Source organism: Drosophila subobscura, chromosome O, assembly GCF_008121235.1.
Source record: "Drosophila subobscura isolate 14011-0131.10 chromosome O, UCBerk_Dsub_1.0, whole genome shotgun sequence".
Taxonomy (NCBI): Eukaryota; Metazoa; Arthropoda; class Insecta; order Diptera; family Drosophilidae; genus Drosophila; species Drosophila subobscura.
The window spans coordinates 18,926,375-18,944,365 of record NC_048533.1 but is presented as its reverse complement, the minus strand read 5'-3'; the positions used below and the strand labels follow the sequence as shown (position 1 = coordinate 18,944,365).

At 43.7% G+C, this 17,991-nt stretch overlaps 1 protein-coding gene and 1 long non-coding RNA gene across 6 annotated transcripts in view; one reads left to right on the top strand and one right to left on the bottom strand.

Moving 5' to 3' along the window:
• The first annotated feature begins 2,610 nt into the window (after nt 1-2,610).
• Nucleotides 2,611-17,991, top strand: part of LOC117898428 (A disintegrin and metalloproteinase with thrombospondin motifs 9) — a 34,215-nt gene continuing 18,834 nt past the window's right edge. Inside the window, exon 1 of one of the 3 annotated variants that reach the window (XM_034807816.1) lies at nt 2,611-3,957. In XM_034807816.1, the coding sequence (XP_034663707.1) occupies nt 3,553-3,957 (405 nt within the window). In that variant the 5' untranslated portion in view covers nt 2,611-3,552. Of the gene's footprint in view, nt 3,958-15,670; nt 15,770-17,603; nt 17,833-17,991 lie in introns of those variants that run through there. The other 2 variants (XM_034807817.1, XM_034807819.1) reach the window with 2 other exon arrangements.
• LOC117898433 lies at nt 6,828-8,596 on the bottom strand. Of its 3 annotated transcripts, XR_004649142.1 has the most exons (4): nt 8,490-8,596; nt 8,273-8,403; nt 7,939-8,184; nt 6,828-7,852 (listed from the first exon to the last, which is right to left on the bottom strand). It is a non-coding gene; the product is annotated as an uncharacterized LOC117898433 (long non-coding RNA). The 3 variants fall into 3 exon arrangements; XR_004649143.1 differs by having other exon boundaries at nt 6,828-7,878; nt 7,939-8,403; XR_004649141.1 differs by having other exon boundaries at nt 7,939-8,403.

Here is a 17,991-nt window from a genome sequence, read left to right as displayed (position 1 = left end):
AAAAAAAAAAAGGTTTCTGTTTAGTTAGCCCAAATATTTGATTCGATTTGATTGAGCAGCTGTCAGGGGAACTTAAAAACCTGAGCTCTTAATAATTTCAGTGGCCTTTGCATGGTCTGAATTGCTGCTTTGGGCTCTTGCAAGCTTTCCATCATTCAATCAGGATCAATATTTTGCAATCAAGTGTGTGGGTGAGCAAAAGAGTAAGAAATAAAGAAAAAAGAATCCAATCACATAGAGAAAACGCGCCGAAGCTATGGAACAACTCACGCACATAACAACAGCAACAAAAACTCGCACCCATACACACACAAACACACACACACACACACACGAACAATCTATCCCAAATGTAGATGGACGCGCGGAATTGACTAAGAGGCCTGCGCGTGTTGGACGCACGGACGGGTAAACAGACAGTGCGTCTGACATCCGAAATCTAGCGATGCGAATGCTGATCCATAGTCTATGGCCCTTCACAGCTGAGGCCTCTGAGATCTCTTTCCTTTTTGATGCTGTGATCTTCAAGTTGCTTGGAGGCCATTTGCCGATCAAATCGTTTGGCTTTGGATCTCGGCAAACGAAATTGCATATGCAAGAGTCTAAATACTACTGGATCCGAATATGGCTCTGCGAGTGCGAGTTTCTATGCTATTTTGGCATTTACTGCTAAACAAAAGTTTATGGCTGCGCGTGCTGTCGGGCGGCTAATGATCCAAATGCGTTAATTATTAAGATGATACAATGCGATATAGATCTGGATAGATACCAAAAATGGATAGACACATAAATACAGTGTGGCTTGCGGCTTGTGGTCTGTGGTCAGCATCAGATGGTTCCGCATTCAGTTCTCTCCAGTCGCGCCTCGAGTGCTGCCTTTGATCATTAACATTTCGAACGACTCTTTGGGGAGTCTTCTCATTCAGTCATAGATTCAGCTGGCATACAGACAGGATTTACTTTGAGGGTATGGACTGTTCGGTTCTCTCTTTTCTGTGGCACTTATGCATGTACTTTCCCCACAAGTTTATGGTTATTTTGTAACATTTGCTGTTTGGCTGCTGTTTTATGTTGGCTGCCGGCTGGCCAGACGTTTGTTGTTAATTACAAAACAAGCGTGGCATAGCTGCTGCTGCTGCTGCTACTGCTGCATGCAACGCCCTGTTGCCGATCACTTTTCCCGGAATCTTCGCCTCAGTCGGAGGCTGTTATTCATTAGCCAAATGCCTCTCAGGCTTCCACCAGCACACACCCACACAATTCTACATCATAGTTGCTTGGGGGTACTTCAATTTCATTGTTCTCCGAGGCTGCAGCAGAGAAATAGCAAATGGACAGAAGCAGAAGCAGCAAGCCAGGCGAAATGGATTTTTAATTTGCAACTATACTTTAATTTGGCAAACGAGCTCTCGTCTTTTAATTGATTAATTCTTACTGCTGCGCTTGATTAAAGAAAATATTTAATATACAATAAGGTCAATTGCTACATATGGTAATTTGCGATAGAAGACATTTATGTGGAAGAGTTCTCGTGCCGATGGGGCAACTATTTTTGTCCACTGACGCGATCAGTAGCAATTTGTACGTAGATTGCTCTTGACCGACATCGAATGGTTATGTGTGACTGGGCATCAGGCAGATGTCGCATAAGTCTATTTACGATACTTACAATATCATCCATTCCTTTTATCCCAAAGTAATGAACACTTTTTAGTCACTTCCTAAAGGATTTGTCATAGCATGACTATATTTCTGGTGAATTTCGTAACCTGGCTTTTTATGGTAACTTATTTAATGGGAAGAAAGAGTCATTGCTAATTTCAGTCCTTCTAGTTAAGCAGCAGACTGGGATCGATTCATGTACGTAAATCATTTGGGTGACACAAATAAGCAACTTTCCCATCATAACCCAAAAAGATACTGCAGTCTACACACATAGATCACATCTCTTCCGTTACTAGGTGAGCTTAACCTTATGATATCTGCGTTTATCTTAATGTGTACACAGAGATAAGACTTTCAAAAGGGAAAGTCATTTGCCGTAGAGGTTATAGAACTTTGTTAGCTCTCCGTATGTATGTAGGTGCATATGTATGTATGTAAGTTTGCCTACATGTGCGCAAAGAATCGGCTGAATGTGTGCAAAGATTTCGGCTACCTACGTTAAGCTCTCTTACTTATGTAGTTTTTGGCGCTCTTTTAAGCCCCACACGCTGTGAGTCTCTCTCCCTCTCTCTCTCTCTTGCTCTCTCTGTCACTGGTTAAGCTCGGTTCGGCTCGGCTCGTGTTTAAGTTTGGTGTATTCGGGACAACGTGTTCTGGCTGGCACTTCAGCAATGCCCAGGGCTTGGACAATCATCCTGGGCACATGGCACGTTTTACAAAAGTCCCAAGAGTCCCGAGCTATATATTCCATCCGTATCAGCGGATGCGAGAGCAACTTGTACTCTTAATGCTCGTACTGCTGCTGCTTCTGCTTCTGCTGTTGAGTCGTGTGTATGTGTGAGTGTGTGTGTGCTTGTTGGCAGCGATCCGTTCCAAGCGTACTGCTGATCTCGTCGGCCGTCCGACTGCGAAGAGTTGTCGCTGTCTACTGCACTGATCGGCCAGAAGCAGCGGCAGTCCGGAGCGTGAACTCGAGCGAGCCGAAACGAAAACGCTAGAAACACTTTTGTCTGGTTTTAAAATTTTGTCTTCGGGTTGCGTCTGTTTATTTTTGCGCGTGCGGCCAGCGTATTGTCCATTTGGCATTTATTTGTGTGTTTATATATCTCGATTCCGATTCCGACTCCAGTTCCGATTATGACAGTTCCTGACAACAATGCTCCAAGAATGCTCGGCTCGGGTTCCCGCGCAGCGCGACGGTAATGCCATTGCTATGTGCGGATGGGTGTGTGTCTCGGCGTGGTCTTGTTAACTTTGACATGGTGTCGCTCAGCACTGGGACAACCTTCACCAGAACGCAGCTAAAAAACTCCGACTCAACTTAGTGAATGCATCTGCATCTATAGTGTGTATATAAATACTTCTACATTGTACATAAAGAAGAAGATGATATGTGAAATAACATTGGAGATTCTCGCGATTCGGCATAAAAGATTCAGACGAAGGCGACAATGCAGACGATAGTACAAGCGCGTACACCACGACCACATAACATATCTTCATATACGTTTTATCTAAGCTAATCACTGCCTTACTGCCTTACTGCCACCATGCTCATGTGCCTTGTCTAAATCTTCTTTAAACGAACAACTACCAGCTAGCTCAATGTTGATCTTCGCCCAAGAGGCGGGTGCGTGAGTGCGCGTGCGGCGTCGACGGCAACGTTAACGGTCTGGAACGGAACGGAACTGTCGCAATTCAATTAGCAAAATAAGCAAAGCCCCAAGCCAACGTACATACATATACACATAGTATATAGCATACATATACCATACCCACACACACACACATAACGTGCGTGGCAACGAACCTGAGACAGATTTCGCGCGCATTTTTGCACGTGCTGCCACCGATCGATATCTACTGTGTCTTCCGCATCCACTCACCATGTCCATGCCAAGTGCGAGGCAACCAGAGACAGACCCCGAGCGATGCACGGCGGCCGAGTCCCATCAGCTGATAAACGGCGATGGGAGCGGGGGCGCAGGCGCCCTGGACACGATCTGTAACGACTATGCTCATGACTGTGGGAGCGCCACTCTCCGATCGACGACATCGGGCCGCAGCAACCAGACGAGCAGCACTACGATCTGCGAGACGGAGTTGGAGGCGGAGACGTGTCCGGAGGAGCAGTACGAAGACGCGGTTGATGTCGAGAGCTGTCTGCGGGGGACTCCGCCAGCGAACGACCTTGACGATGCCGGTCTGCGGTACTCCTTCAAAGGCATACCGCCGGAGCTCTACTCGCCCAAGAAGGATTTCATTTACAAGCGGCCGCTTGTGGACAGACAGGTAAAGGGTTTTATTTTTTGTTTTCGACACGGCAACCTGGCCAAATTCTGCTCATATTTCATGGCGTGATGTGGAGCTCGGATTCGGAATGGGATTCCACCGTTGGCTCTGGGCCTTTTGTTTTACGATATTTCATTTATTTCTTCTTTTGTTTTTCCCTCCCTTTATTTTATTTTTATTTTTTTTTATCGAAATCGGCTGGCAAAGCGAAAACCAAATTCAAGTTAATTTATTGCATTGATTCCACATCGATTTGTCGAGTTCTTTCTTTTCTTTTATAATTTTCGGTTGATTTGTCGCTATTTTGGTGTGCTCGTCTCGTTTTTTGTATTCCGCGGTGTGTGTGTTTTTTTTCTCCTCTCTTTTTCGATTTTGATTAAATACCGAAGAGGCACAAAGAAAGCGTCGTCGCTGTGGTGGGGCCATCGCATTTGAATACACACGCTCCACTGCACACCCGGCAACAAAATCTAAAAAAGAAGCAAAACCAAAAAAGAAGGAGAGGAAATTAGCAACATAAACGGCATCGCAACAAACAAACATTGCCAGTGGCAAATAGTTGGATTTTATATTCTGTGACCACACCGGACAGTGGTTGTCGGAACACTGCAGCCGGTCAGTCTTTCTTCTTCAAATCTATTTACTTTTCCAAGTGAAGATGGGAGCATCTTTTGAAAACAATTAGGGCAGAATGGGAGAGCTGCCACTGAGTCATTAGCTACAATGATTTTCACTTGCGTCAAGAGCTCCACTGCTGACTTCTGGACATGTGTTTCCGGAACGCTACGCTTATCATATTCCAAAAAACCTTGTTCGCCGAATTTATCAGATGTTCTGCAACATGCGATAAAGATTAGAATCTTAGCAGATCCAACAGTAGGTTGCAGAGTGATAAAAATTATAAAATTTGTATACAATGTTGTCGCGGGGCTATCTCTACTACGAGAATAAAAGTTGTGTCGTAATTATATGGTGTATGGTGTGTGGTGTATGGACCCAAGCTCACACCCATCAGTCAATCTTTCAGGCAGCAGGCTGTGACACTATGCAAATGACTGCAAATGCAGTCGAGACTTTCGGGAAACAACAATGCACAATTGCAAAAGCTACACGACATGTGTGGAGAGTGCAGATAATTAAGATTTAGCAATCCCAACAAGGTGTGAAAAGTGGCTGGACGAAACGTGACAATAACAAAAACGGGTGCCATACAATTACTCTGGCTTACAGGCCCGTTCATTAGAATTTTATCAACGTTCGCTTGGAGCGGTGTACAATGTAAAATATCGAAAACAACACGAACAAATGCACGGAACGCGAAGTTCATGAATAAATAATGTTGGGTGCGTTTTAGGAGGTTGGTTGGGGAGAGGAGTCAGGCTAAGTCGGCTGTAAGCTCGCCCCGAACTGATAACGATTCGCTGCCATGGCCATGTGAAACGTAACCCCCCCTGGGAGAGGGGATAGACTCGGATGGGACTGCTGACAGCTGCCGATAGACTGAAAAGTTTGCTCGTACTACATCTATGAAAAAAGCCAATGAAAAATAAAGACAATAATATATTGTTTGCGTTTCGTTTTGTTTTTGTGTTGAAAATAGATTTTCTCATTTTTTATGTGGCGCTTTGCGTCTTTGGGATACTTGCTTGTAAGTATTGTAGGGTTGTATGGTATTAGGGGCTTCTATGGGAGCGCTGTCCGATTTGTATTTCAACAATGAAATAATGTGCACAATATGTAGAATTTGAATAATATTTTCGTGTTTTTTTTTCGGTTTTTTTGTATATTATTTTTTACTTTGAGGCGTCCGTCGTCGCTTTGCGCGTGTTTCTCTGTCCCCTTGTTTTCTCGTTATTCATTTTGTCTTCAATTTATTTCGTCTACTTTAAATAAAAATGAAGAAAATTTTTAGCGTTCATTGACATTACAAAAGAGACGAAGAAATGAAAAGAAAACGAAATGTACACAAGACAAGTCTGAAATTGAACATTTGTCTGTTGCCGAACCGAACCGAACCGAACTCAACTCAACGAAAACTCCAAGTCCATTCCATATGTGGGTGTTGTCCGATTCGCGGTGGATTCTGTAGTTAAATGTAGTTGATGTACCCTGCCAAAATTCGGATTGCTGTGTAATGATCGTGAAATATTCTGGTCGTCTCTCCGCTCCATCGAGATGGGTAGCTTACTTTGCGATACAATAGGATTTTTCGTATGCCCATTTGTATGCAAATGCGGAGGGCGCGGCCGCACAGCCCTTTCGGGTAGAGGGGTGACAAATAACTCTCGTCTGTAACAATAACAAAAGCCGCAATATAATTTCAAGTAAAAAATGCCAAAAATAAACCGAAATAAATGGAAGTGTGATGCCGGGGCGTGACTTTAGGGTGTTGTACTGCCGCGTCTCTCACATTTGGTTATTTCTTTTTCATTTTGATTTTAATTTATATATTTTTTTCGGCAAAATATATTTACGTGATCTGCATGCAAGACAATTCTCTGAAGGCCCGCATCTGCCGCCATGCCCCGCCCCGTCGCGAGCCACCCACGTGCTGCAGAAGAACAAAGTCTCAACTGCTCATTTTCTAGCTTAAGAAAACTGTCAAAATGAGGAAAAAATATTTCTAAAACAGAAGAAAAAAACATGAACTGAAAAACGAAAGAAAGCAGACGAAGTTCAGATACTCTCTTATCCAATAGTCCGCTTGAAGAATATACATAGGGAGAATAAAAGATATTAGATGAAGGGTAAAACTACCTTTTGATTTAACATATTTTATCTATATTTATTTTTAGACAATTTAAATTATAAGAAAGTATTCATTTTCGTAGAGTATGAGCAAATATCATCAAAGCTAACCAGAACCGACACGGCCCGAAGTGATTGCTCATTTTAATTAATTCTTTTTTAATTTATCAGTCAAGATTAATGTTGAACATGTTCAATCTGGCTAGCAGTTGGTTTTTGAAACCGAATGGGGAATTCGCTTAGCTGGCGGTTTCTGTGTTAATAATTTAAATATGGATTTTAGGCAGACATTTTCAGCAAGGTATTAGCATAATTGGTGACCAATGTCCATCCCCGGCTGCCAGGCGGAGCCACTCAAGGCGAAAACACCTTTAATAATTATATCTCCAATTTTTCTTCACATTCGGTTGTGTCTTTTGTGTCTTGTCTGATCGCAGGTCGTGAATGAATTTTGCGGAAAATTATTTTGTATTTTTTTTGGTAAATAAAAATTTGTTTAACTGATTTGTGGGCTTACATCAAAAGCCAGAACCGCCCCTAAGCTGGTTTTCGTTTCAACTCGATTCTGTTTGGGCCTATCTCAATGCTTTATTCGGTATTTAGTCTGTGGATCCATCCATAATAGGACAGGCCCGAGCCGAATCGAACCGAACCGAAGCTCTTAATGATTTTTTATTTATTTGCTGCCATTTGTTGTGAGCCGGCTTATCGCATTTGCGTCCATTTCCAGCCAGAGCGTGTAACATAACTTTACATAAATCCATTATATTTTAGTTTTACGATACTCGTTTAATTATTTTGCCCTGCCGACTGATGGTGGCATCATCACTCTCATCCCCATGGCCTCCCCCCCACGGCAAATGCTGCATCATCGAGGCATTATCACCACACATTGTCGCTTTGCATTTAAATTGGGGGGGGGGACTCGACGGATCGGCCGTCACGGGGATCGAGACGAATCATTGGGGCGGTGCGTCTTTATTCATATGCTAAACTCTTTTGCCTGAATTCAGAAGTCAAAGTGGCTGAGCTCCGGGGCTCGGAATCTATTTGAAAGCAATTTCGGAACCTTGGGGCATCATCACTTTATCATCGAAGTCGAATGGGTGCGGTGCAGCAGTTCCATAAGCCGAACGCAGTCCGAAATCTGAATACAAATAAAAAAGAAGGTTCCTTAATGGCATGGTTTTGCTGTTGTTGTTTTATTATTGTTCTTATTTCTGTTTTCTTCACTTTTATTAATATTTCAAGGATCGCAGCTTGCCGCTTAGGATCGAATTCGGAGTTGGGATTTGTGCTGTTGCGCCTTTGTTTCGATTCCCAGGAATTAGACGAGGCATTGCGGTTCTTCTGCTGCGATCTATGCGGGGTGTAATTTATACATTCGGGTGGCATGATTTATGAGACAATTGATGCCGTTTTGATTGCACATCATGCATACGGCCAGTGGTCCTGCCACTGGATCTGGCCCATCCAAACCTTTCGGAATTCAGCAGAAACGGCGGGAACAAACAGCATCTAAGCTCCGTTCTTCTGGGAAGCACAAGAAGCATACACACTCGTATACCTGACATCTAAAAATATAACATTTAATCGCATTATTGCCACACGCCCTCCGGTTCGTGGTGAAATCGAATATCTCTGCGCGTATCTTAGCTGCGGGGCATTTGGTTAACGGTTTCGACAACTGAGCGGCAACTAGAAACAAAACAGACACACATTTGCATACAAAATCAATTTAAAGTCATTAATAAATCGACCTGTTTTATTTATTATTTATTTACATTTCTCTCCTCGCCTCGGTCAAATATATTTCCGCCTTCGAATTTTGTATCCGATTTGAAATACCCAGTAATCTGCAGGGCTGCTACGGCATGTTGTGCGGCTAGAGAGCTCTGTAATGGGGAAAAATATGTGTGTCCATGCAGATCAATCGAGAAACTTAAACTAGAAGTTGCTGTACTGCATTGTACTTGGTGCACTCGGAATAAAACCAAGCAGCGGGTATCTTTCAGTCGGCATTGGTATCTTTTATGGGTCTATGAAGTTCTCACACGCGTCGCTGTCGCGCTATTTATCTTGCCCAGACCTAGGACCACACGCGTGCCCATCTACAGCAAAACCTGCCCTAAGCAGCAGCAGAGGCAGCAGCAAAAGTTCTCCAGAGCCCTACCCGAACCCAGCACCGACTGAGCCTACACCCGATCAGCTGTCAGATGATAGATAGATGTTAATTTGCATTGACAAAACTGCACGTCACGGCAGAGTTGATATTTACCCAAATGTTTAGCAAGAAAATAAACAGACTTCTGCTTACACGGTGTCTGAACACGTACATATGTATGTACATATGTATACATACACATATATGTATGTATGTACATAAGAGACCTGGGCTGTAGAATCGATCTGATCTGCAAACGATCTGCGAAGCTACGCTAATTAATGCTGATAGCAACAAGCACGGTACTCCTCGTACTCGTACTCATAGTCGTACTCGTACCGCCAGCCACTCTATAGGCCTCCTTATCTATTCGCTGGAACTGCTCTCCGAGCGTCTCCCTGAGAGGCGGCACGTTTGCCGGCACTTTGGGGCCTGGCTCAGCTGTTCCCAACCAATACGCTGTGGAAGACAAACACACTTTTTGTTTAGTTTTACGACATTAGCAACAAATTAATAAAAACCTATTTATATTTCTATTTTCGTCTGGTCCCATGACTTTTATTTTGATAAGAATAATTTTGAATAAGTATATTCCGAAAATTTCGCAACTCTTTCGGGCTCTCTACTATAGAATATTTTTTGTGCAAGAAGAATTATTGATTAATTGCCCCGCTGGAGGCCCTGTTTTCAACATTTGTACATTTGGCATGCACGATTACGGACGGTCTGATCTTGGACTGTTTTGTATTTATTATTTACGCAAGTGCACTTACCCATATGCTGAGAAGAATTATTTATAAAATACACTCGCACTGGTGTCTGTGTGGGGCCGGAGCAGTGTGAGTGCTTCCACATTTAAATTTTATATAAAATGCACATATAAATGAAACATGAAATTCTATTTACGCAATTCGAAACATGAGCATCCCCAACCCAGCCCATTCCAATCTCCGGCTGCCAAATAGCCGTTTGCTATAAATACCCGGCAGAGGCAAGTGGAATGGGAAATCAATTGTAGATTAAAATATATGGGTGGCAGCATTAGCATCTTCCTTCCAACTACCAGTTCGTACTACTCGTACTACTCGCACTTTATATACAAAACAGTTGCTGCGGCAATTGCTGCCGGTCGGTTTCCATGGGCACAATTCGTTTGCGTTGCTCTGGACAAAGCCCATTGCCTTCAGGCATAGCCCCGTAAAGATAGCGCGTCGAAAAGTGTCAAAAATCACATAAAACATTCTGCAAAGCCCTAAGCACTCTTATTAATTTTAGCACTCCAGACAATTGCCACAAATTTGGAGGCAGGTAAAGGCGGCAGTAAAGCAGCCGTGTCAATTGCTAAACAATATAAACAAATTACTATGTTTGCCGACAGCATCGGCAATAACACAACTTCAGCCGTCGTTGAAGTCAGCCGGCAGCAGGCCCGAAATTTGTCAAACTTCAAAATGATGGCCGAAAAGAGCCAACCGTTCCGATCCGTTCCGATCCGATACGTCCCGAATGGGTGGCTGCCGTTAGATGGCGCTGCCGATAATGGTGCACAAAAATTGTACATGATTTCCAGCATAAACATTTCAATGAGTTTGTTTAGCTGCTGTATCGGCTGATATGTATGGATATACCCTCGTATGGCTCCTTGCCTTGTTATTGTACAATTAGTTGTATTTATGTTGCGGCTGGTGCGGCAACGGCTGTCGCTGTCTGTCATACAATAATTAAACGACCATTAGGCGTATTTGGCGCACAGCAATGAAATTTGGGTCATTACCAAAGCAAAAGTCGGCCCAAAACAGAGCCACACACGTGCTGTCCGCCTCGCCGTTTGGATGTGTTTATTATGATTATGATTTTGATTATGATATTGGCCGGCCCGATGCCTGTAGGCCGGCCGACCCCTGCATGCAGGCTGCCCACTTGCCAACGCATCTGTTCTTCATAAATATAATGGAATCCATAAATTAGAGCCTGCTGGCGGCCAGCAGTAGATACACCTAGAGTAGTGATAGAAGGCGAAAATCTAAGGCTGATGCTCGTACAAATCGCAGCTGTGCGGCTCGATGATATTTCGAATATTGAGGCGTGCGTGAACAATTTGAGGCGTGGGAACTTTGTCGCTTGGGTTCTCAGTCTCTGGTGTGGCTTCAGATCCCACTTCCAGTTCACCATTCGCCATCCGCAATTCTCAATGAATGTGGCCGCAAGCTGGCGTTGCTCTTTCACGTCAAAGAACTGTGGGTCTGGTCGGGTTTGTCCAGGTTTTGGCCCCAGGGCGCCTGGTTCGTGTTTATGGGCTCACTGACAAACTGACAACCAAACTCAATTATGGCCTAATGAAATCGGCAATTGGGAGGAAAGAGACAGTCGGCTGGCAAATAATGAGAACTGCCAACGCCCCGCCGAACCGCCAAGAAACAGAATTAATTATTGTTAACCGTAACAGTTTTTGTTTGTAAACCTGCCAGGCATGTGTCAAGGAAATTGGGTCAAACTGTATGCTCTGGGCGCCAGAATTAAAGTTATCCAAAAGAAACTTGTTTGGACCACAAGTGAAAAGACATTTTGGCGCATACATGCACACACTGGTACTCGTAGTAGATGCCTTTTGTGTGTGTCCGTGTCCCTCCACAAATGAACTCTTGTTCAATTTGTCATGCTCGAGCGTGACAATTGAATCGGCAATCGATCTGTCCCTGCTAAGCCACTAGATTGATGGCAGACCTCTAGCAAATTAGAATAAGAACGTGTGGTGGCTCCGATTGGGGGTCATACATACGCGCGGTTAATGAACGCCGTAAAATAAGGGGGGACAATGCAAATCGATAAACAATTGTCGGGCAATACCCGGTATAGTACATTTGTATGGATAATACAAGCCATTGATTTCGCAACTTATGGCCCCTGGTGTGTATCGATCTGACGATTTAACGATCGACCATCGACCATCGCTTGGGGGGAAGCTTGGCTTTGGCTCTAGCTCTAAGCAGATGTGCGTTGACAAGAGCAATGCACATACAGTGTGCGGCACACCTTTTGATTAGGACTGCCCCAGACCGAGGAGCAGAGCCAACTGTTTAGTTACTTTGCTGAGACTACGACGGGCTCAACCCACTAAGAAAACATTGTCTATGGCTATGTGGGTCTGCTTACCCACCAAGAGTATGGGTTCAAATGTGTGTACACTCGCTGCTTTTCAAGTACATCAACCTCGAGTGGATCTCGTTAGGCCAACCAAATAGAATACACTTGGGCAGCGTGCAAAGCTGAGTAATTCAAATCATAAATATTAATTTATGCGTATAAATCGCCTTATTTGCTGCCCTCTACAAGCTGCCATAATAAATCGAAAGCCTTCGGCTGCACTGGTTAGCCCACTTGCGGAGCCCACCAGCTACCAAATTGGATGGCCGAGACGAATCGACAGATATATAAAATAGAGCTGAAGTGGTTCCTCCATTAATCCAAAGCGATGCGCCAAATTTGCATGAAGAGTCTGCCATGCCGTGCCGTTCGCTCCTTTTTTGTGCTAAACGCCGTACAATTAAAATCAAGGCAAAAAATTCCACCGACATTGTCGTGATTGTCACGAAGCAATCAAATTTGAGTTTGTGTCTCCTATTAATAAAACATTATTCGTATACATTTCCTCCTTTGTGGTAGGTACAAAGACGTGGTGGATATACAATCAGTGGGAGGGCATCTTCAAAAGCCCTCTTGTCTCCCGGAAACTGTAAAGAACTTTGCCCTATCCATTGTATTTACAAATCGCTTATGGCTGAGGATGAAGATTGTTTTTTACGCATTTGGGTCCCTAGCAGAGAGAAACCAGCTGTGCGCCCGCCTCGTGGCCCAAAGAGCCGTAATTATTGGACTCGGCGAGGAGACTGGGCCAATTGTTTGTTGGCTCTTGTAAACATGTCAAAGCGAAAATAAACTAATTGCCCCGGCATATCCGACAGCTGCGAGAATCTGTATTCAATATCTATATAGGATAGAGGATGGTGGATGGTGGATGCCACCAATTTGGTTTTACATGCGAGTAGTCTGGTCCACTACAAGGTTAACACGCTTGTACGAGTATTCTTCCTAAGACTTTCATATTTTGAATGTCAAGTGTGATAGGCGCTGCTAGGCGATGACTTTCGAACAGATGCCTGGCAGATTCCGAGCGAATTACAGAGGGCAGACATTAAATTTTGATGGCGTCTAATTGTCAGAAATAAAAACGGCATTTTAATGGAGTCCACAGATCTTTCGTATAAAATACTGCGAATTGTGTCTTGTCATGCCCGCGTCAAGCTGTTAGATGATTCTTGTAAAATTCCCAATACACAATACAGATACAGATAATAATAGCAATTTCAACACATTTTGATGAGAACTGTCAAAAAAATTAAGAAATTCCAGCAGTACAGTGGCCATCATCAGCATCATCAACATCAACGCCATCGACAGTCCGGCAAGTCGTTCAGTCGTCCCAGGCGTCCCAGTCTTGTTGCCATTCGCTTGCCTAGTTAATGAAAATAATCTCTTTTGATGGATTGAACAGCAGCAGCGATTCAACCCAACCCAAAGCAACCCAAACCGACCCAACGCACTCCAGCCACCAGTCACCAGTCCAAGAAACCAAAGCAAAGCCCCTATCCCGATCCGAGCCCAGCTTTGAATGGACCACCACTGACAACTGCCATCGCCATGAACTCTACTGAGTTTTGTTTTTCGGTTCAATTCATTGTCTTTATGGTGTGTCTTTGTTGTTGTTGTTGTTGTCTCTGGTGCGTAATAAAATAATACCGAAAAATTTATTAATTTTTATGGTTTATATTTTGTTGATTTCTTTTGGGCTGCGTATGAGAAATGTTTCAGCGACAAACGGCTTTTCACAGATGCTCAAGCGAACGAGATAAGTACATTAAGTATATGTGAACGGACACACTGCCACGCTGTTGTACCGAACCAGAGCATACCCTACCGGCTGAGATCTTTTTCGGGTTCATTCCCGATAAAGCCGGCTTCATTTTGGCTCAGTTGGATCGGCCAGATGAGCCACAGATTGGCGGCGTTGGTGGTGTATTTGCATTCACAGGGATCTAAATGATTTCGCAATCAGTCAAGTGGGACTTATCTGATCCTTTCCCTAGGCGCGAAACAATTTGTGGACACTAGCAGTTGGCTCGTTCTGTCGCTGCCCGACAGTTCCGGTTCAAAGTTTTTGGCTCGACTTTTCGTGTAGGGCACTTGCCCGGCTCAATTAACTTAGATCTTATCTTGTGGGCCGCCAGCGTGCTCGCTCAGTCTCAGTCTCAGTCTCAGGGGAACCCGTCTTATCGCTGGCTTCGGGAAAACCAGTTTTACATACAAGTAGTCTCAGCTTTTGCTTCGTACTCGTCTTCGGCTGCTCTTGGCTGCTGTCGGCTTGAATTGACTTTGTGGGCGCAAACGGAAATTTAATGAAGCGTTAATAAGTACCCACACAGGGCCTTCAAGCCAAAGAGAAAAGGGTTCTTAAATACCCCTTTGGCATATTCTGATATGTATCGACAAAGGCAAGAATGTCATGTATGCTGTTAACTCTCCAGGGCCCCACTTAATTCATTTCAAAGAGATTACTTTTTGTTCTTTTTTCGCATATTCATAAGATACTTTTCTTGATGGAAGGGCCCGGCGTCTCATGTGGTACATCGCATACATACATACATCCATGTGCGTGTGTGTGTATGTGGGGTATGTAAATACTATGGCATGCTGGGCCTTTGCCTTTTGCTGGGAATTGTTAAATCCATTGAATGTTCTCATTAGTGTTTGTACAGTTGTTGTAATTAAGAGCAGCAAATGCTGTTGTTCTCTGGCGGAAAGTTCTCCAATCAGACCCCGAGACACATGAACATCATGGACAGAGCAATTTTGTCAGCCCATTTTTCATTAAATTGTAATCATAATTCATTAGGGTATTATACACACCATCCAAAAAATCGCCTCCGCCTGCTGGTGCAGATGGGGCCCCAAGCTGCTGCTGCTGCTGCAAAGTAATAAGAGGCACAACATTTGACAGCGACAGCGCCCTTCCTTCCTTGTCTGTCTGGCCGTATATGTGGCAATGTTGCTGTAGCTTTTGCCATTGCTCTTTTGTTGCTGTTGCTGTTACTGTTGCTGTTCTCTTGGGCGCAGCTGTTGCCGAAGCCAGCACCAGCAGCAGCAGCAGCAGCAGATTTAGTGCCATCAGCATCCCACCAACACCAGCGTCAAGTGATCTTTCAGTCGCTCGCGTGACGCAGAGCTGATCATATTTGCCTGCTCCTCCAACGCGGACACACGGAACGCAACGCTCCGTATGCAAAACAAAAGCCAAAGGATTCCGCTGGATCCAATCTTCTGCATGTGTATGGCTGTGCCCAATTTACGCCGAGGCTTGGCCCGCTTAAACGCATTACAAATCGCGCAGGCGCAGCCCCACAACAGTTTAGTGAACCCGGGTTCGCGGTTCGATGCACGGGCCTGCGCTCCTTTTTGGGCCTTCGTCGCGTGAGGAGGAGTCTGGTGTCGCTGGAGTGCAGACCTTAGTGTGATCTTGCCACATTTATGTGGCAGTTGTCGCTCCCTTGCACGAGTATCCGCCTCTGCACAGATATTGGCTACGGCCTGTGGCCTGTTCGGTTTGCATTTGCAGCCAAGCGGAAATTGCATGTTGGCGGGGCGTCTGCGCGACGGCTCAGTGGCTGTTCATGGGCCTAAAGTGCAGTGAAAATTCAATAAAACTCATCGAAAACAAACAGCAAAAAAAAGCGCAATTTATCAAGCAAAATAAACCGAAAGATGTCGACATCTCCAGGCGATTTGCTTCTGGACAGGGAGAAGGTGAAGCCCGGTGCGCCCATGGCTATCCTGCAGGTCATAAAGGTATTCTCTTATCCAATATAATTGCATATCCACCTGCAGCAGTGCTAAAATTTGCCATATATTCGCTCAGTCTCACTCTGTCACTCTTGGATTGGTTCGACCTCAGTTGTTGTGCCATAAACAAAGAGCTATTAATGTGATTATAAAGTATATGCTCTCAAAGTGCGTATCATAGAGTTATTGCCTTGTTTTCGCATACTGTAAGTAGTTGCAATCATAAAAGCATTATTACGACCCAATTATGATTTTATATGCCACTAATTGGGAAATCAAAGCAAACAAGCGAACGTTTAAGAGTTCTTTTATTGGGTCGTGCGATGGGATCTGCCAGTGGCTCACAGATCATCGATAGAAGCGAACCATCATCTCATCTTACTTTTGAGTTTCTGCCGAAATATACATAGAAAATCGAATTGCCGGTTGAGCAAGTTTAATCGCTCAATAAACAGTGGATATATGTATACATATACACCAACATTTATTTGTCGCATTAATGTCACTGATTCAGGGACAATATCATAAATTAGAGTTAATTAAAGTGCAAATAGCCGAGAGACTGAAAAGAGCCAGAGTGGCCGTTTGCATAATAAATTGCATACTTCCTGGAAGCCAAAGACAAAGTCAGTGGTCCAAAAATACCCACCCGTACGTACCCGCCAAAGATCAACGCTCCCACATGGCGAACGAACGGATTTCAGAATTATTGCCTTATGTCACAGAGCGCGGGCGAGGCACGAGAGTATGTCATAGACTTTTGGCAATTAGAGCCAAAAAACAAAAAAGCAACGAAACGACCACGAACAGAAGATAGACGACGGCAATTTTCAGAAAAGTCCCCAAAATACAGACTGAAGCTGAGGCGTTCCGTTTTTATTTGGTCATAAATTCGTGCGAATAGGGCAGGGCAGGGCATGGCAGAGCGTTGGTGCACAGCACCGACCTAATGAACCAAAAACACCCATCGAGGACGGTTGTGGCAGGCACTCCTTTCAGAACTGAGCTTGGATTTTGTCACGGCACCATTCTGGCCACTTGAAAATATGCATTCAGAGACAGACCCGTTGGGAGCAAAAGCACAAGCAAGAAATCTTTTCCGGTGGCGCTAGAGTCAAGTGCGAAACCCACAGGGCGCCAGAATTGCTGGCATTCTTCTTCTTCAGAGATATTTTTGCAAGTATTTTCACCGCATTTATCAGACTGTCACAATCGTTGCAGATGGTTGCAATTGAGAAGAGCGATATTATTAGTTCTTGGCACACAGAACATTTCAATACTCGCACTCGTAGAAAATAAAACAAATGCAAATAGCGACTAGCGACTAGAAAATAGAAAGCATATTAGAGAGCATATAGCAAAAGCAAGAGAACGCAGGCGAATATATGAAAAAAAAGTTCTAAAATTATTTCCAAGAGATCAACTTTTGGCTAGAGGTGGCAGCGTGAGAACAGCATTAATTCCGAGAGAGACTGATAGAGAAACATGGTCAGAAAGCTCTTTTTTTCATGTTATAGCACACTCGATACACCGTGGCTTGGGAGATTGAGTGGATTTGGGAATTCAACAAATCCGATTCTATCACCTGCACACACTTTCACGTACGCACAGGTTTACCGCTAGATTGTTTACATATGCCGCGCGAGCGCTTCAGAGAAAACTGAAAACTTACTCAGAGCAGGAAAATGGTGTGAAAATTGTATGCTGGTCGAGACTGCTCCTTCAGTCTGCTTTCGAATTTCGCACAAGATCTGCACAAAAACCGAAACCGAACGAGTTCGCGGGATTTTTAAATGTCGAGTACTGAGCAAAAATTATAAATATCAAAAATTGTTAGGAATAAAAAGAAAAAAGTCTACAAAGTGCAGCGGAAATGCAAAAATAGTGTACAAATAAGTTCGAATAAAATTGCATAAGTTCGTTTTGATGCGATAAATGTCATATATGTACATATTACTCATAGGCGTCCGGTGAATTTTGAATTTTCTTCATTTAAACTGAGAAAATTGGGAATAGTTTGTGCAGATAAAAGTGATCACAGTTGTCATTTACGAGCTATTAACTTAGAGGTAAATATTTCCAAACTCTAAAATATAGATATATAATATCACAAAGGACCTACCACAACAGTCAATGATCAAAATTCACAAATAACAATTAAAAATATATTCTTTTCGTATAAATCAAGACACTAATTTTGTGATGAATTAAACGATAGAAAATATAAG